Source organism: Halictus rubicundus, chromosome 8 (assembly GCF_050948215.1).
Source record: "Halictus rubicundus isolate RS-2024b chromosome 8, iyHalRubi1_principal, whole genome shotgun sequence".
NCBI lineage: Eukaryota > Metazoa > Arthropoda > Insecta > Hymenoptera > Halictidae > Halictus > Halictus rubicundus.
The window spans coordinates 18617763-18644432 of NC_135156.1; the positions used below are offsets into that span (position 1 = coordinate 18617763).

At 39.7% G+C, this 26670-nt stretch overlaps 8 protein-coding genes across 22 annotated transcripts in view; 5 read left to right on the forward strand and 3 right to left on the reverse strand.

Annotated features, from left to right (window-relative positions):
• Tay (tay bridge kinase) overlaps positions 1 to 5007 on the forward strand; it is a 28842-nt gene extending 23835 nt beyond the window's left edge. The window contains exons 7-16 of one of the 2 annotated variants that reach the window (XM_076791593.1): positions 13 to 215; positions 308 to 682; positions 1371 to 1606; positions 1765 to 1878; positions 1970 to 2190; positions 2353 to 2573; positions 2799 to 2963; positions 3042 to 3318; positions 3408 to 3549; positions 3625 to 5007. In XM_076791593.1, the coding sequence (XP_076647708.1) occupies positions 13 to 215; positions 308 to 682; positions 1371 to 1606; positions 1765 to 1878; positions 1970 to 2190; positions 2353 to 2573; positions 2799 to 2963; positions 3042 to 3318; positions 3408 to 3549; positions 3625 to 4645 (2975 nt within the window). In that variant the 3' untranslated portion in view covers positions 4646 to 5007. The remainder of the gene's footprint in view (positions 1 to 12; positions 216 to 307; positions 683 to 1370; positions 1607 to 1764; positions 1879 to 1969; positions 2191 to 2352; positions 2574 to 2798; positions 2964 to 3041; positions 3319 to 3407; positions 3550 to 3624) is intronic. The other variant, XM_076791594.1, reaches the window with a different exon arrangement.
• A 2068-nt stretch (positions 5008 to 7075) lies between these two features.
• On the reverse strand, positions 7076 to 9143 carry LOC143356158 (uncharacterized). Of its 3 annotated transcripts, none has more exons than XM_076791625.1 (6): positions 9068 to 9143; positions 8783 to 8828; positions 8558 to 8686; positions 7860 to 8168; positions 7544 to 7791; positions 7076 to 7462 (listed from the first exon to the last, which is right to left on the reverse strand). In XM_076791625.1, coding segments are annotated over exons 2-6 (978 nt in total). In that variant the 5' UTR covers positions 8785 to 8828; positions 9068 to 9143; the 3' UTR covers positions 7076 to 7172. The 3 variants fall into 3 exon arrangements, with proteins under 3 accessions (XP_076647740.1, XP_076647739.1, XP_076647738.1); XM_076791624.1 differs by lacking the exon at positions 9068 to 9143 and adding an exon at positions 8924 to 9061; XM_076791623.1 differs by lacking the exon at positions 9068 to 9143 and having other exon boundaries at positions 8783 to 9061.
• An 851-nt stretch (positions 9144 to 9994) lies between these two features.
• LOC143356026 (annexin B11) lies at positions 9995 to 13183 on the forward strand. Of its 4 annotated transcripts, none has more exons than XM_076791339.1 (9): positions 9995 to 10203; positions 10469 to 10526; positions 10754 to 11302; positions 11408 to 11584; positions 11647 to 11851; positions 11920 to 12072; positions 12167 to 12340; positions 12417 to 12598; positions 12694 to 13183. In XM_076791339.1, the coding sequence occupies exons 2-9, from the start codon at positions 10509 to 10511 to the stop codon at positions 12742 to 12744; spliced, it is 1509 nt and encodes a 502-aa protein (XP_076647454.1). In that variant the 5' UTR covers positions 9995 to 10203; positions 10469 to 10508; the 3' UTR covers positions 12745 to 13183. The 4 variants fall into 4 exon arrangements, with proteins under 4 accessions (XP_076647454.1, XP_076647456.1, XP_076647455.1 ...); XM_076791340.1 differs by lacking the exon at positions 9995 to 10203 and adding an exon at positions 10254 to 10355; XM_076791341.1 differs by lacking the exon at positions 10754 to 11302 and having other exon boundaries at positions 10021 to 10203.
• Positions 13184 to 13940: 757 nt separating this feature from the next.
• Positions 13941 to 15641, forward strand: Aurb (aurora kinase B). Of its 2 annotated transcripts, XM_076791626.1 has the most exons (7): positions 13941 to 14066; positions 14155 to 14322; positions 14434 to 14625; positions 14693 to 14827; positions 14898 to 15056; positions 15124 to 15355; positions 15432 to 15641. In XM_076791626.1, exons 2-7 carry the CDS (start codon positions 14210 to 14212, stop codon positions 15519 to 15521), a joined length of 921 nt encoding a protein of 306 aa, XP_076647741.1. In that variant the 5' UTR covers positions 13941 to 14066; positions 14155 to 14209; the 3' UTR covers positions 15522 to 15641. The 2 variants fall into 2 exon arrangements, with proteins under 2 accessions (XP_076647741.1, XP_076647742.1); XM_076791627.1 differs by having other exon boundaries at positions 13941 to 14322.
• Positions 15558 to 17792, reverse strand: Pus10 (Pseudouridine synthase 10). Of its 2 annotated transcripts, none has more exons than XM_076791613.1 (7): positions 17675 to 17792; positions 17427 to 17614; positions 17269 to 17370; positions 16898 to 17202; positions 16610 to 16821; positions 16421 to 16546; positions 15558 to 16338 (listed from the first exon to the last, which is right to left on the reverse strand). In XM_076791613.1, the coding sequence occupies exons 2-7, from the start codon at positions 17562 to 17564 to the stop codon at positions 15713 to 15715; spliced, it is 1509 nt and encodes a 502-aa protein (XP_076647728.1). In that variant the 5' UTR covers positions 17565 to 17614; positions 17675 to 17792; the 3' UTR covers positions 15558 to 15712. The 2 variants fall into 2 exon arrangements, with proteins under 2 accessions (XP_076647728.1, XP_076647729.1); XM_076791614.1 differs by having other exon boundaries at positions 17427 to 17579; positions 17650 to 17758.
• Fsd (transmembrane protein fates-shifted) lies at positions 17697 to 20115 on the forward strand. 6 transcript variants are annotated; one of them, XM_076791617.1, is made up of 9 exons: positions 17697 to 18063; positions 18151 to 18240; positions 18347 to 18448; positions 18519 to 18593; positions 18665 to 18806; positions 18880 to 19081; positions 19161 to 19325; positions 19414 to 19714; positions 19976 to 20115. In XM_076791617.1, exons 1-8 carry the CDS (start codon positions 17997 to 17999, stop codon positions 19684 to 19686), a joined length of 1116 nt encoding a protein of 371 aa, XP_076647732.1. In that variant the 5' UTR covers positions 17697 to 17996; the 3' UTR covers positions 19687 to 19714; positions 19976 to 20115. The 6 variants fall into 6 exon arrangements, with proteins under 6 accessions (XP_076647732.1, XP_076647733.1, XP_076647731.1 ...); XM_076791618.1 differs by lacking the exon at positions 19976 to 20115 and having other exon boundaries at positions 17697 to 17907; positions 17978 to 18063; positions 19414 to 19798; XM_076791616.1 differs by lacking the exon at positions 19976 to 20115 and having other exon boundaries at positions 19414 to 19798.
• Positions 19770 to 23180, reverse strand: Cog2 (conserved oligomeric Golgi complex subunit 2). Of its 2 annotated transcripts, XM_076791600.1 has the most exons (11): positions 22809 to 23177; positions 22513 to 22740; positions 22103 to 22369; positions 21731 to 22032; positions 21538 to 21655; positions 21146 to 21468; positions 21019 to 21085; positions 20765 to 20945; positions 20422 to 20701; positions 20157 to 20337; positions 19770 to 20089 (listed from the first exon to the last, which is right to left on the reverse strand). In XM_076791600.1, exons 1-11 carry the CDS (start codon positions 22878 to 22880, stop codon positions 20006 to 20008), a joined length of 2103 nt encoding a protein of 700 aa, XP_076647715.1. In that variant the 5' UTR covers positions 22881 to 23177; the 3' UTR covers positions 19770 to 20005. The 2 variants fall into 2 exon arrangements, with proteins under 2 accessions (XP_076647715.1, XP_076647714.1); XM_076791599.1 differs by having other exon boundaries at positions 19770 to 20337; positions 22809 to 23180.
• Positions 23181 to 23755: 575 nt separating this feature from the next.
• On the forward strand, positions 23756 to 26670 carry Tmem18 (transmembrane protein 18). Its single transcript, XM_076791563.1, has 5 exons — positions 23756 to 24239; positions 24955 to 25072; positions 25131 to 25185; positions 25249 to 25342; positions 25598 to 26670. The coding sequence occupies exons 1-5, from the start codon at positions 24180 to 24182 to the stop codon at positions 25733 to 25735; spliced, it is 465 nt and encodes a 154-aa protein (XP_076647678.1). The 5' UTR covers positions 23756 to 24179; the 3' UTR covers positions 25736 to 26670.

A 26670-nucleotide genomic window follows, 5' to 3' on the forward strand; every position in this document is an offset into this window, starting at 1 on the left:
TTAAACTTGTAGACGAGTTGCCATCATCTTCACCACACGTATTGCCTCCAGCAAACGGGGCCGGAGGTTCTCCTCCAGACACTGGCGGACAAATATCCAATCCAGCAACGGATGCTCCAGCACCTATACCAGCACCTGTGCCTGCATCTGCACCAGTACCAACAGCGCCGAGCCCTCCCAGTCCTACTCTACCCCCTCACATATCCCAGCCACCTGTAAGTAAACTTGTTTCTAGACATTTTAATTTTGACTTTTGAGTTCTTGCTAACGAACGCGTCGTATAATTGGTCTCGAACGAATTTTCCAGATGACTAGTCCATTGGCAGCGAACCCACGTGCAATAGCTCCACAACAGCGACCAGATTCCCCTACTCTGCCACCACCATCCTTGTCTCAACAGCCTCATACTACGATACCTGCGTTACACACACCTAATGTGCCCCTCGTTTCGTCGAGTCATACCACTAGTCCCGCGGTAGCCAGTTTAGGTGTCACCCCGGCGGCACCTTCGAACGGAGCAACCACCACCAGCTATCCACCGTCGATACCCATGGCCGCTTATCCTCAAACTCAACCGTCTTATCCGCCCCTTTATACGCCGTACACTGCTCTAAACCACAGCCCGTACCTTCCACCCGCGGTACCGTCTCCTTCTCATTCTGCTTCATCACGGGCGGAAGTGGTAAGTCACCCATATTTGTTTGGTCTCGCGTAAGGGAACACGCACCGAGAACCTAGATCCATTTAACGCTGGGTTCATGGACCACTAAAACTGTAAAACTCTATTTTACATTACTTTCTCGCGTTCACTGCCGAGCATGTTTTGTTGGCTTTGCCTCCAGCGCCGGAGTGAAATTGTTCCTATTAGAATCACATCATATAGATATTTCATGTATGTATATTTCATTTTATAATACTAAAAATAAAGATATTGACATGCTCGCATGTACACTTGCCATTTTCAAGCACTATTCCAATATTAGTTGCAGTTACAAAATTATAAACATTATTGATCACCACGGCAGTCAACGTGTTATAGAAATACCGAGAATGTGTCTGTCCAAATTCTTAGCCATTTTCTAATAATATATATCCAAAGAATTAAGTAAACAATCGCAAATTAAAAATATTAGAACGCGTCCCATGCACCTAGTGTTACATTCGAATTTTCTTGCAGCCAATTCGAATAACCTTGTTTATGTATCTAATATGTTTTGTCAAAACGACTTTCCATCAAAAATTTGATTAGGCGTAGCCCCATAGTAGTTTCGGTGTGTTCCCTTATTGCCTATAGATTTTCGTGGAACTAATGTTACATATGAAACTTTTTGCGAGGTACTAATATCGATATTTCCTATTCTTTTTTCTAGAGAGGTAGTAGAGCTTCCCCGTGTACTAATATAAGTAAACAGCCTGTAGGAAATAGTACCACAAACCATAATACTCCCTTGAGCGCTGCCACCACGACATGCGTATCCACGATAACCAATACAGTCACTACGGCGAACACCATCGCTCATAGAGACATGGTAGCCTGTAGTCTAACTGGAAGAAACAATAACTCGCCTCGCGGACACAGCCCGAGCCGGGAAAGGGATAGTTACAGGTACAATCTTGTAGTGGTACATAGACGGGATCTTTCGCGATGATCTAGCTTCGAAAAACATCCCGATCAAATTCTATGTCTCGCACTCTGTGTGTAAACCCACAGTTTGCTTCGCATAGTATGATGAGGTGCTTAAATTGTGATATTACTTGTTACAGCAGTAACGTGAGTAGCCTAAGTCGAGGTAGCATAACACCAGTAAGTGTGCCAAACACATCTTCTCCAGCGAATTCTAGTCTACCTGCTTACTCGAAACCACAAGGATGGATTGGGTACGAGACCTATTTAGTTCCTTCTAACTCGCGTCGATACTTTTACGAAACTGTGTCTAACAATTTCTAAATTGCGAATGAAAACTTGCAGTAGCAGCACAACTTCGCAACTGTCCCCGGCAACGGCGACATCAGTTCCAAGACCAACTCCTCCACCGGTACCATTAGGCATGCACACGTTTCCGCCGCCAATGTTCGCCGCACCGTTACCACCTCCCGTCTCCAGTTCCAGTCCACACACGTCATTGCCTTCGCTACCACCACCAACAACAAATCCTAATCCGTTCTCCGCGGAATCGCTCTTTCAAACAAGTAAGTGGACAAACTGTCTATTATCGTTTCAGAATTAAAGCTCTTACTTATCCCCGTATAACTCGATGTAACTCGATCTCCTGTTCGAGAACCTCCTGATATTAGCAATAGTAAGAGCTCTAACAGAAAGCCTAAGCGGAACGAGACACTAACCAAAAGCAGGGGTGACTCATGTCGCAGGTCAGGCGGACCTGTTGAGGCGAGAGCTCGACAATAGGTTTTTGGCGTCGCAAGACAGAAACGTCGGAGTCGGCAACTTGGGCCCACCACCGTACCTTAGAACAGAGATGCACCACCATCAACATCAACACACTCATGTACATCAGCACACGACACCTCTACTACCGCCAACGGCAGCTACAACCTTGTTCCCACCGCCTATTGTATGTAACAAAACCAATTGGACTATTAACCCATTGGCATCGTAAGACAGAATGAAGAATTATCACACCAATCTTTTAATTATAAGGAACAATTTCAAACAGTAAAACTGTTGAGCACGAAATTACGCGTATATATAATACGGGCTAATGATGCAAATGGGTTAAATCGCCAACGATTGAAAACGGTGAACGTTGAAGTTTTACAAATAATCGTGTATCCATTAGTTTAAGGATATCCCCAAATTGGGAGGAGTCGAGTCACCATTTTTTCGTGGCAATTTAAATCTCTCCGATTACTCGAGTTTCAACGCCGGTCTCTTGCACCCAGGAATTGGACCGCCTTCGACTCCTTTCGTTGCACCCAATCATTTAACATCGTTTGCACCGAAGGTATCGCATACGACCTTTGCGTACACGTCGTCTCTCCTGTACGAATCGTTTCTTCTTCATGCTCGTATCTCATTTTAGAAAAGTGGAAAATGGAACGCGATGCACGTGCGCATTGCTTGGGAAATTTATCATCATCAGCAGAAACAACAAGCGGAATCGAAAGCCGGAGGAGTTGTTGGTACTAAAACAGAGCTGCTCAGACCACCGGGCCATCTTTACCCAGGAGGGCCAGGAAGTGGTCTTGGGATTGGAGCGCCTCCGATGGCACCTCCATTTCCTACAAACATACCTCCTGCCCATCCTGCACCACCGCCACCACATCCTGGCTTCCTATCAACGCCGACGTCTCATTTAGGTAATCTATCGTACTCGTAACATTGAACCAAATACTAACAATATCAAACGAAGAGGACAATAATATAGATTACACGTAAACAATTACAGGAACAGGAATGTCACCATTTGGCAGATACCCGTCAACGTTTGGCGCACCGAATCCTAATTTCCCGGGTCTTTCTAGCTTCCCACCGCCAAGGGGAATGCCACCGTTGGGTGGGCTTGGTTCCGTGCACGATCCTTGGAGAGGGTACGTTTATCAACGAAGCTCGTGTTATATTTTTAATTGTAACGAAAATAAAATTTCCCTGATCGTGTATCGTAGGTTGCAACGAGCCTCGACCGGATTCCCGCCGACCACCGTTGCCTGGAGCCTGAAGCCGGAACCGCCAGCGATCGACAGACGAGCCGAACTCGAGGAACGAGAGCGCGAACGTGAACGGGAACGGGAGCGAGAGCGGGAGCGTGAACGGGAACGAGAACGGGAACGTGAACGCGAACGCGAACGTTTGAGACGAGAGAAGGAACGGGAACGCGAACGCGAACGCGAGGAGCAACGTGAACGCGAGCGACGGGAACGCGAGAAAGAAGAGAAGAGAAAACAGCAGGAGGCTGCCGAAAGGGAACGGGAAAGGCGGGAAAAGGAGCGTCGCGAAATGGAGAGACGAGAGATGGAGCGAGAGAGGTTGATGCATCAGAATCGGCAACACGTGGTCGTCGGTCGGGACAGATCGCCGCTGAGAAATGGGTCAGGACCGATGGATCCCGGCGAAGTCCGCGTGAAAGAGGAGCCGCGAAGCAAAGACGACGAAGTCGTGATGCTACCGAGACCACCGGGCCCTGGTCCTGGTGCGCCGCCCTCGCAAGGACCTGGTCCTAGTCCACTGCCCGACGCGAGGTACCATCATCCTCATCCGCACTCGTATCTGGCCAGGCATCCGCACAGTATGCCCGCGCCTCATTCCATGCCGCGAAACATGATTCCCGGTTTAGGTGGGCATCCGATGCAACACTTTACACCGCCTTCAGGGCCCACCGGTCAACCCGGAGGTCCTTGGCCGGGCGATCCTTTTTACCGTTACGATCCTCTACAACAGCTACGGTATAACCCATTGATGGCTGCCGCGTTCCGCGCGGAGGAAGAGGAAAGGGCTAAACTGTACGCCGGTTATCCCCCACCACCTGTAAATTCTCTGAGGAGCAAGGACCCCAGTCCTGGACCGTTGAGTAATCTACACATGCATCATAGAGCCGGCCCCGGGCCTGGAGTACCGACCAGACAATTAGAGCCAGGTTTGATGCACGCGGACATACACAAGAAGGAGGATGCGTCACAATCCCGATGATACATCCTACCGACGTCCTCGGCTTCTGGGAGCGAACAACGCGCGAACGGGTCTGCGTTCTGAGCATCCAAGTCGCTGGATGCCTGAATCCCTTCGGTGCTGATATTTTGCTAACGGAGAAGAGGCGTTATTTAAAAGAAAATTGTACATAGATTATATAATATTTATAGTTATCGATGAAAGTGATCGAGACGAACTGTAATATTGTGAGAGGAATGGGAGAGAGAGAGAAAGAGAGAGAGAGAGGGAGAGAGAGAACGTTCGACGATAGTCTCGTACGAGAAGGACCGTTTAACGAAGATGCCTTGTTCCGTGATCTGTAGAGAATCTACGGTGACGATGCGGATGTACGAACGAACGAACACAGACAGACGACGGTCATGTCGAGAAAAACGTGGCTGTCCTAAGGCATTGATCTCGCGCGAATCTGTTACAAAGAAAAAATGAAAAAGAAAACGACAATGACACGGTTCTATTATTGTGATTCTCTGAAAGTTTCGGGGATCTGACTGTTTATAGCGGTATATAGACTTTAATCATTACGAGTAAACTATGCGTAAAGTTTAAATAAGGACAAATAAAAAAGGTATCGTGTGTAATATTATAGATATTGTAGAATGCGAGACGATGCTACGTAAACAGAAAAAAAAGAATAATGAAATCCAAGTTAAGAGGAAAAAAAGTTATGCGGATCTCTACCATTACTCAAAAGTTATTTAATTATTTATTTATTACGACGTATAAACGGAATCTCTACTAATGACGTACGGATACGATCGTAAAATGAAACACACAGAGAGTGAGAGAGGGAGAGAAAGAGAGAGCGAGAGAGAGAGAGAGAGAGAGACAAATTTCCCTAATTCAATCGATATAATATAAACAAACGTTACGTGTGAATTTTTTGTTACACTTCTCGATGATAGATTTTTTCGGTTGTACCGTAGCGAATGATAGATGAACCGAGAGGGCAAACAGGTATCACTGGCTTTTGGCAGCACAAGCTTGCTTGCTCCCCCCCACCTTCCCTTTTCTCCTATTTCCTCGATCATTTGCATGGAGACTAGAATTGCACTCTGGTGCTTTCCTGTGATATAAAAAAAAAATATGTAAGATTGTTCAGAAGCATTGCAATTGCTTTTTTCATTGTAATTTGTAAAAAGAAAAACGATAAATGGCATAAATCAAATTTTTTAAACAAATTATACGAACGGGTTTCACTCACGTTGTTAGTCGAACAAACAAAAATAATTGTATTTACTGGGAAAAAAGATGTGAGATATACGAGTAAACAAATGCATAAGCAGTTTGTCCGTGCCAAAGTGCTTCAATCAAAAAGTCACATTCAAAGCAACGTAAAGAAATTGCTTTCACTAATTTGTTTTCTAATTTCATTGAGATACCGAGAAAAGAAACAGCTTTGCATTTTTGTTTATTGTCCTCTCAATTGTCAGCCATATTTAGTATATATATGTATATGTATATATATATATATCTCTCTATACGTGTATGTATATGTATATATATATACGTTGTTATGTTACCAGAGAGCCAATTCGAGATCTCTCACGAAAGAAAATGAGAAACTATTAAAAATAAACCATATTCGTGCCATGGACCAGGTTAGAATTCGAGAAATCCTGGTGCCTCGACAAAAAATACTTCTGTCAAGTGATCAGGCTCTTGAACTTTGTTTCGTTTATATATTGTAAAGTCACCATAAAAGTGTATATTATTATATAATTAATGACCATACGCAATTTAAAAATTGTAGATATTTTTCATCGATGCAAAGAGTTGCAATGTGATGCAATGATTCTGTTCTTGTAGATATCGCGAACTATAAAAGAGGATTTTGTGTGAATAGGTTTTTTCTAAAATTGATTCTTTGTAAAAGGGTCTAATAATCATAGTTTCTATCAAACCTGTCTGTTTTAGTGCTTTTCACCAGCCTAATAACTCTTTTTCACGATTCATAAAGACCTCAGAAAAGAAGCCTGCGACAACTATACGCTTTATAGTACAAAGATCACGTTGTCTTCGTCTTTATACGCATTCTAAAACGGTGCCTATTGTATCACGTGCTCAAGTAGTAAACAACTCTTTATTCTGAAGTCTTCATGTATTATAAGTATTATTTAATACTATCAAGGGACACAATATCTAAGTGGTTTACACATACATTGTTTTTGTTCTTTTACTCATTTTTTGGCGCCTTAAGGTCAACGTCGTCAGGTACCAATCAATCGCAATAACATTTTGACACATGTGTGAAATTCATATATTTGAAAAGCAGTATTTTGTGGATCGCAAACGGCGACTTAGTGTTTGAAAAACATGAATTGCCGGTGAACACCGTCGCGAACAGAGTCTATTGTTTCCAGTGCGTACACTTCTTCCCTGTCAAATATGTTTGAATTGAATCGGTAAAAATTGGTTTCCTTAATATATTAAGATGACCGACCAGAATGAAATATGGTCGGTCAAATTCAGTTCTTGCATGATATATATACAAAAAAAAACAAAGTTGCTATCGCGAGCTGCTTGAGCTTGATCTCGTGTAGCGACGATGTCTGTGCCGTGGATTATTCGGAGGACTTCGTGACCGGGTCCTCGGCCTGCGTCTTGGTGGTCGTGGGCTCCTACGACGATTGATAGGCGGTGAACGTCTCCGATAACGCGGGGGTGTATTTCTACCCCCGCCGCCCCATCGCGGAGGCGCCCTTCTGCCCATTAAGGGTGACATCCTTCGCATGGGCAACGGCCGTGGCTTTGGTAATAATACTGGAGCAGCAGTAATCTCCTGGCCATCTATTTGTCCTGTACAATTTCGACAAAACGTATAATCGAAGCTCATTACAACACTAATTTCGCACAATTCCTTCAAAATTCTATACTTACCACCATCCATGTGTTTCATTGCGTTCTCTGCTTCATCTGCTGTCTCAAATTCCACGTAAGCGAAACCTCTACCTTGATTAGGGTGAAGCTTTTCCATAGTAAAGTCGACCAATTTTATCTGACCATATGTGGAAAATATTTCCATAATGTGTTCCTTGGTGACGTTGCGTGTCAAGTGACCGATGTGTATTTTTGTCGGTCTAGGAATGGGCGATCGTTCTCGGCGTTTTCTGCGCGGTGATGGTGATCTTCGAAATAAACAAATAATGCGATTAACGTTGTAAGATTACATTGTCTTCGGGATCGACGCATTTACCTGGAACGTCCTTTGGGCTTAGGTTTGTCGATCACAGAATTACTGCTCTTCTTCTTGTCCTTCTCTCTGTCTCTGTCTCTGTCCCTATCCCTGTCCCTTTCTCTGTCCCTTTCCTTCTCCCTTTCTTTTTCTTTATTATCATGTCTACGAGAAGCATCGACGCTTTTACTTCGACTTCGCTTTCTTCCCCTGTCTCTGGAGCTTCCAGACGAACTACCGGAGCTACTCGAACTGGTACTGGAACTGGAACTTGATCTTGAGCTACTTCCACTGCTCGTGGACGACGATCCAGAGCTACTGTCCGAAGAACTGTAAAACAGGTTTTTTTCTTCTTTTAATAAAGTGATAATCAAGAAATTACAATATACAATGTTCGCTGTTCTTTCAATTCTTTTGCAGTTTGTAGATCATACACGAACTTGAATTGCAAGCAGTACGACAAGACTCGTTGTATCTTTTAAGTTGCAAGATTGTTCGGGCTATTTCTAAAAAGATATTGATTCCAATTGAATAGTATTTTATATAGTTTTTATGGTAATATTTATGATTTGATATTTTACAAGAGGACACATGTGCAGGTTGTATTATGTATTGTAAAGAAGTAGGTAGAAATGCTACTCTTGGGTGCACGTAGTCTACTCCAGCCATCCCTGGTGTAATTGTTTATGGTCGAATTCGAAAAATGTCTACTATCTTACCTGCTACCACTGCTGGATGTGGAAGCAGCACGTTTCTTTCTTTCCCTTTCTCTGCCCCTTTCCCTCTTGTTCTCTTTATCCGTAGCTTCAGAGTCGCTTTTACCCGTGCTATCTTTCCGACTGCGTGCCCTACATGAACACATGAAAACACCCGGCAACAACAAGGTTACGATAGTATCGCGAGAATAGTTACCGAATAACGTTCAAATAATTTTGGTTACTTACATCGCAGGACGGTACGAATCTCGTGGTCACAGGCGTGGTTTTTTCTCTGTAAACGAAAGAAAACTCGGTTGAACGCTGACCAAACGCTAATAATAATGGCGGACAGTGCCGCTAGAAAATCGTAGTTTTTCCGAAAGGCACCTTGCCGAGATAGGCTTCTTATCTAATATTCTCGCACGCAGCCAACATGCAACACCGATTATCAAGGCTTTTTATTTCATTATTGAAGCCATTACAGAATAATAAACATACGAAGCTTATGAGGGATATGAAACAAAATTATACCAATAAAATGACGCGGCGCTCGCGGCGCTATTCCCGCCGGCTACCAGACATATTACGAAACCTTCAACATAAAAATCTGCCCATAGAATTAAACTTAACAGTTCCATAAATTGCTTAAATACGTAATTACAGAAGATAAACAGTTTGTCTTGTTTTATTACAGTCTTCGATTTTTCTGCAAAACGGTAAAAATATTAACTTTTCAGTTGTACAAAAGTTGTCCAACACACAATCGTCCAATAAGAAATCGATATCCAATTTGACGCTGTTTATATACATAAGTGTACGGGTACACAATTGTACATTGTAATAACTATCTATCCGACTCGAATTCTGTGTATGCAATGGCTTTCATGTCAAAATTAATTCAAATAATGACCTTGTTGACCGATCTAGTTACATTCCCCTCGATCCAATTCAATCAATGTCAGAGAGGAAATGAGAGTGCTCACGCTCGGGGTTTTAGTGTCCCCGCTTTTCCTGCATCATCTTTTTAGCCTGGAACAGAACCGGCATCATCTTTTTAGCCTGGAACAGAACCTGCATCAACTTTTTAGCCTGGACCAAAACCTGCATCATCTTTTTAGCCTGTATTAGAACCTGCATTATATTTTAGACTGGATCAGAGCCTCCATAGAAGACCCTCTTTTAACATAGAAGTAGCATCCACTCTGGCATTATTTGGAATCCGCTGCTAATGATGCAGGTAAGATGATGCAGGTTCTGGTCCAGGCTAAAAAGATGAAGCAGGTTCTGGTCTAGGCTAAAAATTAGACTAGGGGGCAGCACTATACCGGGGACACTATAATCCCGGGCGTGAGAACTCTCATTTCCTCTCTGTCAATGTATATATATATAGTGACATGTTTGTTTGCCTTGCCAGCGGATTTCATTTTATAACTAGGAAAAGGGTTCGTTGTTTGATAAACCCAGTTGAAACGTCAGCGGCTGTTTCTCGGTAGATTGTGACGTGACGTCAGTAACCGGTTATTGAATAGCTCTCTTTTTCCTCTCCCACTACGACTAAATGTGCGTCATACCCACTGTGAGCTTCTGTCTTCCTTCAAACATAGTCGCATACGTGTACTAATATAACGGAACGAATATCTATACAACAGAATTCCGTGAATACTTAGGTAAGCTCTAAATTTTATTCATAAGGTTTACAAACTCGGTATAAAGCTTTGTGTGCTACGTTTTATTTGTCAGTGTTTCGTAACAAGAGTGCGAAGATAAAAGGAGGCGTTTACTTCCCCTCTTCCTTGTACTGTCGCGACTTTATCTAAAGGTGTATTGTCGTAATTGTCATATTGCAATATGTTTTTGTCACTCACTGTTTCGTAGCCAACCAACAGAAGATACGTTGTGAATAACTGGGAAAACATTTTCGTTTGATTACAGATTATTACAACTTGACAATTTTCTTGAAGAAAGCAAAAAGATGAGTTACGGATATCAAGTAAGTATAGCTATTTTTTTACGTAGATTAGTCATTGCGATATTTTAGTTTGATTGACGTTGCAAAAATATTGTTTATCCAATAATCTCAATAAATCGTCGACTTATACTAACAGTAGCGACATTGCAAGCTCTAATAAATATAGTTAAGCAATGCTGCAATTTGTTAGGTAGCATAATATACGAGAGCTGGAGCGTGTTATTTTAATGTACACCTTAATATCAAAGGGGCCGCCGATTCATTTTCCTGGACGACCACCAACATCGTTTGGGGCTCCACCAGGCACACCCTCGGCCCCTGGTGCTCCACCTTATCCTCAGAGTGACAACATAGGTTTCTCGAATGCTCCTCCTACATCCTTTGGAATGCCAATGCCTTACACCCCTTACCCTCCTCCCTCCCAGCCAAATCACCCTTTACCTGGGCAATGTCCTCCTCCATCATACAGAGGATCTTTGATGCCTATGCCTCAATCCATGCCCTACCCGCCTCAGCAATCACAGTCACCGTATCCTAGTCAGCCCTCTGCATACCCACAACAACAGAATTACGATTTATATCCAACTCTTCAGCATGCACCCGAAGCTAGAGAAACTTTTGGTAATCCTACACCTTATCCTTCTGGTCCCAATGCTTGTTTAAACAATGCAAGCATGTACCCAGGTGGAACATATTCTGGGGGGCAGGGTGCTGTTTCTTATTCTTCATACAGAGGCAAACCTGCTTCTTCTCAACATTCGCGCCCAGCCCCCCGAAGAGATCAGTTTACGCCTAAGGTGAGGTAGAGGATATAAAATTAGGAATCTCCATTAATTACTTTGAGATTATTCTAGCGAAAGAAAGACGGTGTCTGAACGGCTGTTTATTAATTTATGTTACAGTTGTCCCCGACCGTTGTGCCCTACAACGACTTCGATCCGAGGGCGGACGCGGAAGCTTTGAGGAAAGCAATGAAGGGATTTGGAACTGATGAGAAAACTATCATTAGCATACTCTCCAACCGCAGTAATTTGCAACGCCAAGAGATTGCCGTACAGTTTAAAACCCTATATGGAAAGGTGAGAGCAAAAGTTTTATCAATATCAAAAGAATGTTAATAATATACTTGTTTTTCGAATAGGATCTCGTGAAAGATTTGAAGTCCGAGTTGTCGGGCAATTTCGAGAAATTGGTTCTTGCCATGATGATGCCATTGCCACAATATTACGCGAAGGAATTGCACGATGCAATGGCCGGTGTTGGCACCGACGAATGCGTGCTTATCGAGGTACTTTGTACCATGTCCAATCACGAGATTCGTGTAATTAAACAGGCTTACGAAGCAAGTGAGTTCCGCACGCGATGAAATCTTTTCTGTTAGCACTACGAATTCTTAAATTGGAATTTTTTTCAGTGTATGGAAGAACGCTGGAAGATGATCTACGGAACGATACGTCCGGTAACTTCAAACGTTTAATGGTATCCTTGTGTTGTGCCAACAGAGATGAGTCATTCGACGTGGATCCCGCTGACGCGATAAATGATGCCAAAGAACTTCTCAGAGCCGGTAGCTAATTTCTAGTACAATTTATTTAATTGCTCAAGGAATTTACGCAAGTTCTCTAATAAGCAGAAATTAATTATGTTTATTGCGTTCTTAGGTGAATTACAATTCGGTACCGATGAGTCAACGTTTAACGCCATTCTTGTTCAGAGAAACGTACCGCAACTGAGACAAATATTCCAAGAATACGATAACATAACTGGACACACTCTTGAAACTGCTATCGAGAACGAATTCTCGGGTGACATTAAGAAGGGCCTGCTTGCTATTGGTATGTAATTCTGTGATATACATATGTATTATTTATGAAAAAATTGTAAATTAATACCGATTGTATTCCGCAACAGTCAAATGCGTGAAGAATAGAGCCGGCTTCTTTGCTGAACAATTATACAAAAGTATGAAGGGTATGGGAACCGATGATGATCGTTTGATCAGACTGGTCGTTACACGTAGCGAGATCGACATGGGAGAGATTAAAGAAGATTTCAGGCAACAGTATAACGAATCTTTGGAAGATTTTATCTCGGTTAGTATATTCAGAAACGTATTGACGAACTCGAGGTTCTGCAGTGAATCACCAACTAGTAAGAGCATGCACTAACTTTCATAATTTGTTTGCAGGGTGATTGCTCAGGCCACTACAAGAAGTGTCTACTGGCTCTAGTATCTTAACCAAACTACTTCGCCAATCGGTTAAGCAAATGAACAAGGTATACCTAGTTGCATTTGATATGAAAATTATATATTCGATTTTAAACATTTGTGCGTCTATTGCTTTGTTTAATTGGTGAATATCAATTTCGAACATTTTGTAATGAATCGTTTCTATCAATGGAATGTTCCTATATGTAAGTTACGAAGCAAATCGTTATACATGATTTAAAGCTTTACATACGACGAATCTCTCATGCTTCCATGTCTCGCAAAAAAGAACAACTTCAATATATAACTATGAAGCGGTCGAAGGATATTAAAGTAAATATTATCTTTATTATATGAGATTTTATATATTTTATGTAAGCATACACTTAGGAAAGGATATATTTTGCAAAATGGTTATTATGTATGTGCCTAAAAACTCGATGAGAATAAAGTATTTTACCGGTGATAAGTTCGTGCGTTTTTTCAACCATCGAACCGGTGTGAACAATTTATTTTAAATCACAATAAACCTAATATAAAGTACGCTCTTCCCGCTTTAATTTAAGCTATTAAAAAAGAAAAATCTCAACAGGCAAATATTAAAATATTAATTTTTATTCCAGCGTAAATGATCGTTGCTGCTTTTCCCATAAGATCCTATACAAATGTAGTACAGCAATAATCCACGTAGTGGCAAAACTCTGAAACTTCTAGCTAAAATTACCGACAGTTAATTGCAGGTCGATAACCGAGATGTCGCTCGCAGTCAAATTCTAGTACTTATTACCGTCGCCATCTGGTGGTAGACATTAGAACCCTCTGTCGGTAATTTTGGCTAGAAGTTTGAGCGTTTTGCCGCTGCATCGATTGGCGCTGTACGAACCCCTGACTCGAGCTTCGAGATTTGGCCACACGCGGCGCCATTATCGCTCAAGGCGCACGTGAGTAATTGTTGCCGGAATTTGCATTTTGTCTTACGGTGGAAACGGCAAGAATCATTCGCACTTGAATAAAAACCAATATTTCAATGTTTTCCTGTTGAAGTGTTTTTATTTCTTAAGGATTCAAATTAAAACTGAAAAAATCTATTAAATTGCATTATCGTTCACGAACAGATTTTCTTTCTGATATTAATAACGTGAATATATCTGTGCTGATCCTCTATGTCGAATAATATAATTTATAGATGGCTCTTACGTCAACATTTCGTTTAAATGTTTGAATCAAACATGTCAGTTGAAGCAAGGGAGCATACAAGGGAGATAATAGTGTTGAAAGGCTTTTTCTAATACTGCATGACGACTGATTTGTTCAGAATTTACTGAATACTCGACGAAGCTAAGTGGGAGAAGGTATTTCAAAATATATGAAACACAACATATCTATTTTATTCGAATATATGCTGAGTTGCTTCACAAATTAATTTAAACAATGGTGTAGTTTCACGGGTGCAAAGTTAAGAACAATCATTTTTTAAGAACAATCGAGATTAATCATGGAACTCAGGGAACCATTTAAAGTGCCTTCCAATGTTCCATCCGAATATAAAGAGATTGTTCACGATATCTTGTATAAAATGAGGGAACACATTGATAACAGAGGTCCAAGGTATGCTAAATCAATTTGTTTTATTATTAAATTGAAAAGTTAACATGTTTATCAACTTTTACATATATACAGCCATAAAGATATAATAAAGTTAATAACTGTATCTTATAGATATCAATGGAGTCTAAACGATTTTGAAGTTGGCGCACCATTGGGCCGTGGTAAATTTGGCCGTGTTTATTTAGCTAGAGAAAAAAACACACAGTATATGGTTGCTTTAAAGACTTTGTACAAAGTAGAATTAATGAAAGGCCGCGTAGAGAAGCAGGTAATGCGTGAAATTGAGATTCAAACGCACTTAAGGTAATTATACATAATTGTAACTAACTTCTTGTAATTGTCCATGTATATTGTGATGTTTCATTTTTAGCCATCCTCATATTCTTCAGATGTTAACTTATTTCCACGACCGTAAACGTATTTACCTTGTATTAGAATTTGCAGCTGGGGGAGAACTATATAAAGAACTGAAACGTCAACCCGATGAAAGATTCAATGAACATTTGTAAGTATTACCATAAGAATAATTTTTATATTATACTGAATTTTATATATAATCTTTTACCATCTTTTAGATCTGCAAAGTATACCTATCAGGTTGCAGATGCTTTAGAATATTGCCATAGAAACAATGTGATTCACAGGGATATAAAACCAGAAAATTTATTGCTTACGTATGAGGGCGATGTAAAATTAGCAGACTTTGGATGGTCTGTTCATGCACCATCATCCAAGTGAGTGTGGTTTGTGTTAATAGATTATGGAAAACTATTTAAACTATAATAATATCGATAATCTTAGGAGAAACACGCTTTGCGGGACACTGGACTATTTGCCACCAGAAATGGTAACAGGACAAACTTATGACATATATGTTGATCATTGGTGTCTGGGTATTCTTTGCTACGAATTTCTAGCTGGTACACCTCCTTTTCTCAGTAATTCTACACAAGAAACTTATGTTAAAATAAAGTCGTTAAATATCCAGTGGTCGTCGACAATAACGCCAGGAGCTAAAGATCTCATATCAAAGGTGTGCTTTAATCACGTTTTTCCGGATCGTGTTACACTTTCTTTTTCTCGTTGTTTATACTTTGTTTTGTTCACAGTTAATCAAACGAAAAAGTTCCGAAAGAATTTCTATGGCTGCTGTTAAAAACCATTTTTGGATTATAAAACACAAGGATGGACATTCATAAAATATATTTAATCTTATTCTTCCATATAATTTTATAAATTTGTTTTATACATATAATAAGAGTAACAAGTTTCCAATTATTTTTATATGTAAAACGTGCGAATCAAATAAAGGAAAGAAATAAGTATAATTGTTTATTTTAATTCCATTATAGTTCCATTGGTTTCGATAGACGAAACACTGATATAATTCTTAAGGCCAATCTAGGTTGATACCTGTTACATCTAGTGCAACTATATCGACTTCAGTTTTAAGAATATCGCACAAACTAGGCTTGGTTCGTCCGAAATCACCATGTACAAATTCTTTCACGTACGTGCCAGCTTGAGTTTTAATATCCAACACGAAAAACATGCTGACATCTTCGGTCGCAGTGCCTAACAATTTTTGTAATTCTTGAGACGTCACCCAACGTGCTCTCATTTCATATATTAAACGTGTTCTGGGACTCAGGGGCCGCCGGTGTAACACTCGAATCGGCGTTTTCTGAATTATTTCGACTCTCTTCAAATCATTCAATGTTTCAAGAGGCAACATGTATGCGGGCTTGGCGCGAAAAACGCAAAGCGCTCGATAAATTTTTGTTTTAGTAACTTCACCTTCCTTTAATTTCTTTAGATCCTCTTTGGTTAAAACTTTCAGATTCGATGTAATTTGTACCTCTTTAGAGGACTGGTTGACTTTCTGGACTAGATCTGTCAATAACGCTTCTGTTATTTTAGTCATGTGAGGATTAATTAGTTCGACAGCAAACGGTCTTCCGGCGTATATATTTCTTACATCTACGTCCTCTCTCCCAGATGATAAGAACTTAATGGCTACACATAAAAACATATTATATTTTAAACGAGATTAAGTATCTGATCTTGTGTATGGTAGAAATTATATCGAATGGCATACATTGAGCTTTCACAACATCAGCGATAGGATTACATAGTAGATCTTGAACTGATGTCCTCATCTTTTTTTCACCCTTTATAAGCCACGGGGTTTGACTGATTTCCCTAGATAATTTGCTATATCGACCTAGAAGTATGATCGATTAAATATTATTGATATTACTTTTATATCATTAATTCTATATATTACCTCCTACAAAAATACTCGATTGCGAACATTCGATGCTTCGTACATCGACATTTGTAGATGCATTGAACGAAAAGGTCTTGAGAAATTCATTGAATTTTTCATCTGTTATACTAGTCAGTAAAGTCTCTACACTTCTTCTACTAAATCTATTGACATTGGACTTTCTTTTTCGTTTCTTTCCTACATTGCTTGCACCTTCGTAAAAGTTTTCTCTGCAATAAAGAATACTGTTAACAATATCTTTGAATCGGCTTTTCACTTAGAGAGAAACTGTCTCTGTTGACTCACAAAGCTTCACATTCTTCGTCATTATGTTCATAGGCCAAAACAATTTCAATAAGGAAAGGAGAGGGAGTTATATCCACTCGCTTGTTGATGAACTGTTCTAATTTAGGATTGATCGCCATCTTCCAAATGTCTTTTACATTCTGCAGTTTAATCTTAAGATCTACCAAAGCATCTTCTGTGAAACCCAATTCGTTTGCGCATCGTACATATAACATACGTTCTCTGATACTCACGCACGTAGGTACTGTCAATGCACACAGAAATGTATCGCTATCATAATTCTGTTTTTCTACTTCAGTCTGTATCTGTTTATAAAATCGTGTCAAATTTACATGAAGCTTACACGCTTGTAGTCAAATATTTTAACATACTTTCTGAGCAACTGATTCTAGCGTTCGGTCTTGAAGAATCCCCAGACAAGCGATGCAAGGTGTCTCATCGACGATAGCAACATCGTCTTCGATGTAGCCTAGCTGCAATGGGTATTGCGATAAATTCAAAACATAAACTAAAGCCCCTAGAAACTTACAGATTTGACGTGCTGCACGAGATCATTTAAGCAATTCCACGACTTCCATCCAGTGAAACGAAGACAACATTTTAAACAACAATTCTGTTGCCTCAGGAAAGTAAAGATGCGTTTGTTATCCTCGACGGAAAGGCTCATTTTGAGAAAAAATTTCTATAGCATTTGAATGTAGAAAAATGTTGCAAAATCTAGAAGTGTAGTTTTATTTATCTTTTCTGCTAACCTACACCAATCTTATCGTGTGCTACCTCGTTGACGGTCGACCAATTGCAATGTTTATTGACAAGTCGCTTCTAAATCGGATCGAGTTCACGTGATTTTTTGCAAACTTGTAAATACAAGTGAACGGGTTTTTTTTCAATGAATTAGGTACAATGTGAAATTCGCATGGAACGTGACATACGCGTTTGAACATCAACAAGCGCGTTTTCCCTATCGACGGATAGTATGATGGGCGATCACAGTGTCGTTTATCGCTAATGTAAATAGTTGTAGATTTTACATTATATTTCGTTACGAACTGGTACCTGATTAATTGTTACAATATATAGTTTACGTACGCGCAGTGACATGCCTATATTACGGAAAAAGTCCTGCAAAAAGACAAACACCGAGACCAGAAGCAATTTGATCGGAGGTTAATTGTCACTTTTACATTTGCGAAAGAACCGTGAGTACAATAGGTATATTCTACTATTTTAATGATACTGTCGTTTCTCCATAGACGTTACAATCAACGATTTCGCTAATTCTTCAAGAACTCATGCAAGACTGAAAAAGGCTACGATCAGTATAGCATCTGTGGATTATAAAGGTTATTCTGTATTTCTTGTTATTAAAGAAACATGTTTCATGTAAATTATATTTTATGCTTTTGCACATATTTTAGTCATTGTGTGTACTTTAAATATGCTTTACAGTGGAACAGAAAATGTCGATGGATCAAGAAGTTTGTAGCGAAACAGACGAACATTACAATCCGCATTCATCCGATACAGATAATTCTAAGAAGAACAGTAAAGGTAATCTGTTTCGAAGATGTTTACATTTTTATTTATTTTTTTTGTTTTGCATTGGAATTCATTTGCACAGGTACATTGACCAATCAAGCAAGGCATAGAAGAACAACAGAGTGTTCGATAAACATGGAAGAAGAAGAAGAAGAAGGTAAAATGCAAGCGAAAAGTTTAGTTGCAAGTCTGCGATACGATTGATCGCTATATTTTTTAATTGTATAGTAGGTATAGATTATCCACTGGATCTGTGGTTCATTATATCGGAGTATATCAGTCCAGAGGCTGTAGGTAAATTTGCTCGAATATGTAAAAGTTCTTACCACGTAACAACAACCGGTAAATTTTGGTTTCATTTATACAAGACGTAAGTGTTCTATTATACGAACAGCGTATTTGTTGTCGCTAAAACAACGATGTTAAAGTGGTCATGATTACAGTTACTATAGATCCATACCTGATTTACCAGAACGTCTTCAACCGCAATGTATGGTTCGTGTGCATGGACTGCGTGCGTGTGTCATTAGAACATTACATTACACTTATTTTGCCTTAAAAAGAGACATCGACAGCGTGTCTTACTATCAACAAGACGAGCCTCATTCCCTTGTAAAACGAAGATGTTGTTTAATGTGGCATAGAGTGAGCGATACAACATAAAAGCATAGATTGTGTTGTGTTAGCAACGACGATGGTAAAACTCGATTGTTTCTTATTTTAGAAAGTAAAACTACTATGGTATTTTTACTTTAAATTGAAGGAGGTACCAAAATCGAGTAGGAATTCAATGAAGGAGAAGCCTAAACTAAACAGTAGAAAGACAGACTTTCTTGAAATGTTAGAAGACGTAGCTGTGAATCCGGAAGAAGGCTGTAAACTGCTTAGGGTACTTAATACTGTGTAAAAGTCAATTAAATGTAGTGTGTAATCGTTACATTTCGATTATTTACTTTCATATTTCTCTTGATTTACAGGTAGCATGTAAGAGGTATAGTATGCTACCGCAAGTAACTGGATTAATTCTGCAGAAGGTGAGTATGGCTTTAAAGCAAGACGTGAAATCGGTTCGATTGCAGTTGGGTTTCGGAACATCAGATGTTCCTAATACATTAACGAACCAAGTAATGTTAAACGATGTTGTCAATTACCAAGTTCTGAATTGGTGGCACCCGTCTTATCCGCATCAAGACTCTGTCACTACCATCGAGTTGCCACAGAACGACTTTTGGGATCAGAACGTACTGTAAAATAATTCCATACTTTACCGTGAAGAGAGTAGGACATAAGCACGAATTGTATAATACAACGTCTATGTAAATAATACATTAAATGGCTGTTAAGTAAATTTCTATTTGGATATTTGTTTTTTGTTTAATTGCATAATACAAAAACAAAAGTGTTCAATAACAAACGAAAAATAAGCTGATTTTTTTCGTTACGAGTATTATATACAAAATATGTACATCAAATAGTATGTACATCCTATGAATAGATAACAGCAAGGAAGATTATACAAACTTGTTTTGATATTTTTAGATGAAACAAAACGAGCGGAGGACAAGAATATTATCTTCTTGTTGCTGTTTCTACGGTATGCAATAGCTCTTCCACGTAGCGAACATTTGAAGTTGCAATCTCGATTTCTGCAATCTGAAAGATAAGCTATGTAGCAAATGCTTTGTTCAACGAAAAAATAATTCTTCGAAATCGCTCTTACCATGTTTACGTAAGCCTGTACGTCAACTTGCAATTGAATGCGTATTTTTTCATCGTCACTAACTCCTTGAACATCGGAGGAAAGAGAACCCATAGATTTATCCCGGATCTTTTTCAATCTTCTTAAGCTCTCCTCTGTTTTTTGTACTGATGTTAAAACATCCGTTACGGATGCCAGATAACTGTGCGATTAAGAAATTTTCATGATAGCAAATGATGCCGAACTTAATCAGTATTATAATCGTTCTCTATTATCGATTCCTTACTGTTCGGTCAACGAAGAAAGAGTTAACTCCAGCCAACGATTAACATTGTCCGGGATTAATTTCTTATAATCTGCATGAAAACTTATAAGAAAAACGAGGGCGTTCTTTACATAAGCGCACGGTTTCGTAGACACGTCTCTATTGGTTCGCCTAAATAATCGTGGTATGTCGCTGACTTGTTTCAAATGCACTATACTTTCCTTTAAAAGTTCATTTACAATTTCTTCTGTGACTTGCGATAAAATCATTCCAAATTTCTTTATAGTTTCACGCAAAGAATCTGTAGATCAATATATACACATGCTTGAACAAGAACAGTAATATTAATATTTAATATTATTACCTTCTAATAACTTTAATATCGTCGGAGTCTGCCGTTTAAGTTTTAATTGGACTACTTCCAGAAGCGACGGCAGTTTTTTCACCAATTTCTCTAGATCTTGGTTTAAACATATTAAAAAATTGAGTTTCGTGTAATGCTCTGATTTGCTTGAAGATCCCACTTCATTTTCTATAGGCCATATCTGTATTAAGAGAAATTATTAACTATGCTCGGTTCAATGAATTAAACAATTTGAAAGTTTTGAAATATCATACTTCTTTAAGAGCCGCTAGAGACCACGTTTGATATCTTGCACACATTTGTAAATTAAATTTCCAAAATCTATATAGGACAAATTTCCATTAAAATCATTTTAATCAAAGTTATCATTTTATAATATACCTTTGGAAAAGCTGATAAAGATATACATCGTCCGCCCAAATCCTTTGCAGATTTTCCCACAGAACGCATGTTGCCCGCAAAGAAAATTCATTTTGCGTAACAGATTCAAAAGTCACTTTTATAGATGCCGGTGATATCGATTCTGTTAAAACAGTCTCAACAACGCCGGCTATTTCTTGAAATCGTATTTGAAAGTATACTGGCAAATTCCATTTCTTCAAGAAATTTTTGTACTGCTCATTTCCCTTCAATGTGGACAACGTATCGGTCGTAATACACTCAGCTTCTAACTTCTCTAGAAATTCTAAAGTTGCCACGTATCGCTGAAATCGTGTAATTTTTATTCTATTAATGCGCTTATAAAAAAAAACTGACTTAATTAATATGCTTACAGAATGAAATAATACTGGATCTCCTGGAGCAAAAATGCATTTGATATGTTGCTCAATTTTCTCTTCCACGTTTACCCAAAAGCTGTTCACTAAGAAGTTGAAGCCCTTAACAGAGCATCTAGATTGAGATCATAAAAGTTGTTTATATAAAAAGATATAAGAAACATTTTTCTGTGAGAAATCGAATGTGTACCTGTTAGGGTGTAATGTAATATCTAAAAGTTGCTTCAGTTCTATGCTCAGAATATTTAACAATCTATTGTATATACTTTGTAGGCCAAGCGAGTCTGCTTGCAGGTTTTCCATACTAATCACACTGTCAACTAAGGGTCTAACAATCTCTTCCCTTACTAAATTTTCTGCATTATTTATTTTATCGAGCATAACGTATATTCTCAAGCAACGAATTAGTAGGACCGAATTCTTTTCTTGAATACAAGCTAAGAACAGTTCATTGAGATGAGTCATGTAAGACTGCTCCAACTTTACACACTCCTAAGAACAATTAATTTTCTTAGATTAATTGTGAAGACAAATAAATTGGTTTAAAATGAAAAATGTATACCTTCTGTTTGTCTTTGATAATATCTAGCTTGCATCTGGACATGTGAAATTGCAATTGATTGAATTCTGTAGCAGCTTGCTCCAAAATATCTATTTTAGCTGGACTCTCTAGGAATGTGTTCAAAGATAATACAGACGAAAGCTTATTTAATGACTTGAAAATATGTTGTAAGCTAAATAGACTCTGTTTGTATTCCCTGATCTTTTTGCTCTCATTAATATTGGTAGAAATTGCATTGATCTCGTCATCTAAAATCTGCTGTACTTGCTGTTATAAGAAAGATCAAATATTATTCGAACAATATATCTGAACCCTAGTGCCAAAGTATATTAAATCTACTTTTTTTGAAAAACTCGATTTGATCTGGATTAGGTACGGCTGCAGCGGTGATCAGAACATTTGACATTTACCATTACTTCTTCCTTCAATTGACCTAACGGTCCTTGCAAGTCATTGATAGCTTTGTCCAAACCAATTAAGTTACTCGATAAATTTACGAAGTCTATGTAATCCCTATTAATTAAATCGATCATGGCAGATCTCAACAATTTCAAATATATTCCCAGATCATCCCGCATTGTCTCTAGTTTCGATTTCTTTTTGTGTTCTTGAAGGAAGATGTCAACGTTGAAATTTTTCTGGAATGAAAGAACATTGAAGTTTAAATATCTCGAAAAATTGAATATTTACAATAACAGAGACTCACCTGGATAAAATCCGTCTCTGTGAAACACAGATCCTTTGGGGCTTTCGGCAAATTGATGTTTGTGTTCGACATTCTGCTAAATTTCTATTACAACGAACGTTATTGACGAAAAATCGTACTAAGTCACACAGTAGAAAACGTCTAACTGAAGTAGTATATATTCGAGAATGAGTGGAACGTACTCAGTTAGAGCATGATTGCACTTGAAAGTTTTGCTTACATTTCTCAAAACTGAATTCGTGTCTTTTTTGAAGTAATTGTAAAGTTGTGTTTACGTGGTTGTCCGAAACTATAACTCGATTAGTAGTAACACAAACCGAAAGAGGTCTCTGAGAGTGCTCACGCCCGGGATTTTAGTGTCCCCGGTATAGTGCTGCCCCTAGTCTAATTTTTGCTTGGATCAGAATCTGCATCATCTTTTTAGCCTGGAGCAGAACCTGCTTCATCTTTTTAGCCTGGGCCAGAACCTGCATCATCTTTTTAGCCTGGATCAGAACTCTCATTTCCTCTCTGGTAGGAATACATAAAACCGTAAAACCATTTTTCGCCTATTTTTGTCGGTAACGTGGTCACTCTACCTTGTAAGGTAACAATAGTAACGGGGCTCTAGAGATGGCGCCACTAGTTTCTTTTCCAGAATTATCACCGATCGGTAACGTTTGACTACCAGTTTGAGCGTTTTGCCACTACGTCAAATGGCGCTATTTTTATATTTTCCGGAGCAAATGATTCTTACCGGAGTTAACACTGCCCCTTACGGGAAAACCGGCAGGAATCAATTGTTCCTGTATGCAACAAGCATTGAAGCAGCTCGAATATATCGGAATGAAAAGTACAACAAGTTTTGCATCTTTATTGTATAGATGCAGAAACATTCTCGCGAATTGTATACCAAAATATGAACGTTTATGATCGTTCCATTTAACCTAAACGGAACAATTACGTCACTGCGAGCGTGCCACGAGTGTCAGCGAGCACCGCAAGGAATTCCCCACCAGCCCTGTATCGACTCTCGAAACGACTCGAATTGAATCGCGTGTGCATGTGTCCTCCCCAGACCACGTAATCCACATTAACTACTACAGAACCGTCTCGAGTGTGTATGTGGCGTGCCCGGAGAGGGACGGAGCGAACGGTGAATAGAAAAGGATCGCTTGCTGTCTACTGTGATATTTGTTTTTCCCGTGTACCGCCCGCCGCGGACCATTTACATATCGGTGTTTTCTCGGTGTCCGTGTCTTGGTTCGTTCTTCCTCGTGAGCGGCCCAAGCGGATTGAAAGAAGCCGCTGCAAGGGCACTGCGGCCCGAAAGTATTTTTCGCGGATGTGCAGTTTTTTCACGAACAGACCGGCCGTCTCGTCAGCGACACGATGTCAGAGGAGGATCTGCTGAAGTCCCCGATCGACGGTATCCTGCCATTCCTGCAGAGCGTGAGTTCTCATCGTTTCTGCTTTCTTTTTCCGTTCGTTAAGCCGCCCTCGCTATGTACGTAATATTCAATCTAGCCAGCCTGTGGTAATTAAATCGAACCACGATCGAAACAGGGACAGGTAGATACATAGAGATAGAGAGCAAGGGAGAGAGATAGAGAAAGAAAGAGAGACGACGCACTCCTTTTACGACACTTTCATTTTCCGCAGAGCCGGCGGAATAGTGTCAATACAGTGGCACTAGCGCACATGTCAATTTCCGTTCGTTGATCGCTCCTTTATCGCTAATTTTTCTCGGTATTTTGCCAGCAACGGCTGTAGACACGTTGCGCGTCGTCGAGTCAACGCTGACCGGTTATATGTTGACGCGATATCTATTTACAACGCTTGCAACACGGCACACCAATTCTTTTGCCGTCGCGATTTTTAGCTTGTTTTTGTCCCGACGATACCATTTGTTTTTGCGGTAGTTTTAGCCGGTCTACCGCATTGCCGGATTTGTGATTCGATTGATGACGCATTCTGTGGTACCGAAATAAATCGTCATTAGGGAAATTTATGCTTAAATGCCTCGCTGGCCTCTCGGAATTCGGTGACTTTTTTTTTTCCTTGTACGAGACCACTGCATTCCAGCCATCTCGATTTTTACTCTTTTTATGCTATTATATAATGTGGCTTTATTGAGATCCAGACACTAAACTATCAACCGTTACAGATCGAATGGAGAGACCCATGGCTCGCGCTTCTACTGACTTTTCACATTGCTATTACTATGACTGCTGTGATGACACGAAACCACGCCAACTTTCAAATCATGCTGTTCTTGGCCCTGTGTAAGTACTCTGTGCTTTCATTGAAACGCAGAACACTGTAAGCGTGTCCTTGTTTCAGTACTTTTGGTGTATTTCTCTGAGAGCATCAACGAAATGGCTGCGTCAAATTGGATGTAAGTATGTTCGTGTAGGAATAATTGTTGCAACGATGAAACATTGTCTTAATACTTGAACAGGTTGTTCTCGAGGCAGCAGTGCTTCGACTCAAATGGACTCTTCATATCTGTAGTGTTCTCCGTGCCTATTTTGATGAACTGTATGATAATGATTGTAAGTGCACAAGAAATAACAGTGTCCAACGAATTGTAGTCCATAGATTTTGATGCTCAGAACTCACATAACATTATAAAAAGATACATGAGTCCATAGGATCATTCTGTGCAAGAAACAGTCTTGTATCGCCCACAGTTAAAACAAAAACAGTTAGCAAAGTCGAACGTGTTTTCGGGCATCGAAATCTATAAGAACCGCTTACGTATCAGAGAGAATATTACAACATCATATGCGATTATATTGTTTTGTCAGGCCAGTTGGCTGTATCAGTCCAGTCAGCTAATGACCAGTTTGAAGAGAGCCCAGTTACGACAACAGGCGAGGAATCGACAAATGGAGGACGAGTCCGCGAACGCAAACGGCACGGTCGTACGGGAGAAGCAGGAGTAAAAACGTTTTTCTAGTCACACGACGAGAATTGTAAAAACAAGCAGGAGCGAAGCGAGAATTATGTACATTACAGAGGAACGAGCGACAGCTTGTTCTTTTTTTTTTTTACCACGGCCGGTGTGGTATACGAAAGAAACAGCGTTACGGAATTTGGTGAATGTTATTCCACGAAAATAACATTTTCTAAAAAACCACTGCCGACTTATAGCGAGTGGCATGCGTTCGTATCGGGGTCTCTGATAACGAACTGTCGGTGAGCTGTACTTCCAATGCAATACGACGACGCAGACGCGTGTTACGGTGTAATTAGTTAGAGCAGAGAGAGAGAGAGAGAGAGAGAGAGAGAGAGAGAGAGAGAGAGAGAGAGAGAGAGAGAGAGAGAGAGAGAGAGAGAGACAAAATTCGGAGGATTAATTAACTTATTCCGTTAGTTTATCCAACTCGAAACGTGAATTACGCGCACGCGATTCGGGGTCCGCGGGGAATTTGTGATCTCTGTCAAGGATATTATCTTATATTAAGGTACATTCCGACGGTTCTGTATCTTTGTTTTTTCGACGTCTTCGTTGCGTCTCGAAGTATTCTTAACGTATCTCACCGGAGTACTTACTACTCTAGTGCGTCCCGCTTCTAATTAATATCGCTGAGGAAAATGGAAAAAAAAGAAAGAAACACACGGCGTAATTAGATAACTATGGCTCTATTTACGTGTATGTATGTGTGTGCATGTAATGAGTGAGTGAGTACACGTTTTCCAGAAAACGAGAAAAAAAATGCGCGGTCTTATTAGCGAGGTACTGCAACTGCACGCGTATTCCGAATCAGTCAAATAACCCTCTACTGTATATTTGTGTAAATCAAACAGCATTTTCTTGCCTTTGTCGTTTTTAATGCGTGACTAACCAGATTAAATAATAAATTATTTCTTCCTACAA

Coding starts and splice junctions, on each gene's coding strand:
- LOC143356158 (XM_076791625.1), bottom strand. Junction 7,792..7,859: donor AAGCCCAAAGGACGTTCCAG/GTAAATGCGTCG, acceptor TTTATTTCGAAG/ATCACCATCACCGCGCAGAA. Junction 7,463..7,543: donor AATGAAACACATGGATGGTG/GTAAGTATAGAA, acceptor GAAATTGTACAG/GACAAATAGATGGCCAGGAG.
- LOC143356026 (XM_076791339.1), top strand. Junction 11,303..11,407: donor GAGATCAGTTTACGCCTAAG/GTGAGGTAGAGG, acceptor TTTATGTTACAG/TTGTCCCCGACCGTTGTGCC. Junction 12,599..12,693: donor CTTTGGAAGATTTTATCTCG/GTTAGTATATTC, acceptor ATTTGTTTGCAG/GGTGATTGCTCAGGCCACTA.
- Aurb (XM_076791627.1), top strand. CDS start 14,210: ATGGAACTCAGGGAACCATTTAAAGTGCCTTCCAATGTTCCATCCGAA. Junction 14,626..14,692: donor GAGATTCAAACGCACTTAAG/GTAATTATACAT, acceptor TTTCATTTTTAG/CCATCCTCATATTCTTCAGA. Junction 15,057..15,123: donor GTTCATGCACCATCATCCAA/GTGAGTGTGGTT, acceptor CGATAATCTTAG/GAGAAACACGCTTTGCGGGA.
- Pus10 (XM_076791613.1), bottom strand. CDS start 17,564: ATGAGCCTTTCCGTCGAGGATAACAAACGCATCTTTACTTTCCTGAGG. Junction 17,203..17,268: donor TAGAATCAGTTGCTCAGAAA/GTATGTTAAAAT, acceptor TTTTATAAACAG/ATACAGACTGAAGTAGAAAA. Junction 16,339..16,420: donor TGATGTTGTGAAAGCTCAAT/GTATGCCATTCG, acceptor TTTTATGTGTAG/CCATTAAGTTCTTATCATCT.
- Fsd (XM_076791617.1), top strand. CDS start 17,997: ATGCCTATATTACGGAAAAAGTCCTGCAAAAAGACAAACACCGAGACC. Junction 18,064..18,150: donor CAGAAGCAATTTGATCGGAG/GTTAATTGTCAC, acceptor GTTTCTCCATAG/ACGTTACAATCAACGATTTC. Junction 19,082..19,160: donor GTTGTTTAATGTGGCATAGA/GTGAGCGATACA, acceptor TTCTTATTTTAG/AAAGTAAAACTACTATGGTA.
- Cog2 (XM_076791599.1), bottom strand. CDS start 22,880: ATGTCGAACACAAACATCAATTTGCCGAAAGCCCCAAAGGATCTGTGT. Junction 22,370..22,512: donor AATTGAAGGAAGAAGTAATG/GTAAATGTCAAA, acceptor TTCTTATAACAG/CAAGTACAGCAGATTTTAGA. Junction 20,338..20,421: donor CTTTCTTCGTTGACCGAACA/GTAAGGAATCGA, acceptor TTAATCGCACAG/TTATCTGGCATCCGTAACGG.
- Tmem18 (XM_076791563.1), top strand. CDS start 24,180: ATGTCAGAGGAGGATCTGCTGAAGTCCCCGATCGACGGTATCCTGCCA. Junction 24,240..24,954: donor TCCTGCCATTCCTGCAGAGC/GTGAGTTCTCAT, acceptor CAACCGTTACAG/ATCGAATGGAGAGACCCATG. Junction 25,343..25,597: donor TGAACTGTATGATAATGATT/GTAAGTGCACAA, acceptor TTGTTTTGTCAG/GCCAGTTGGCTGTATCAGTC.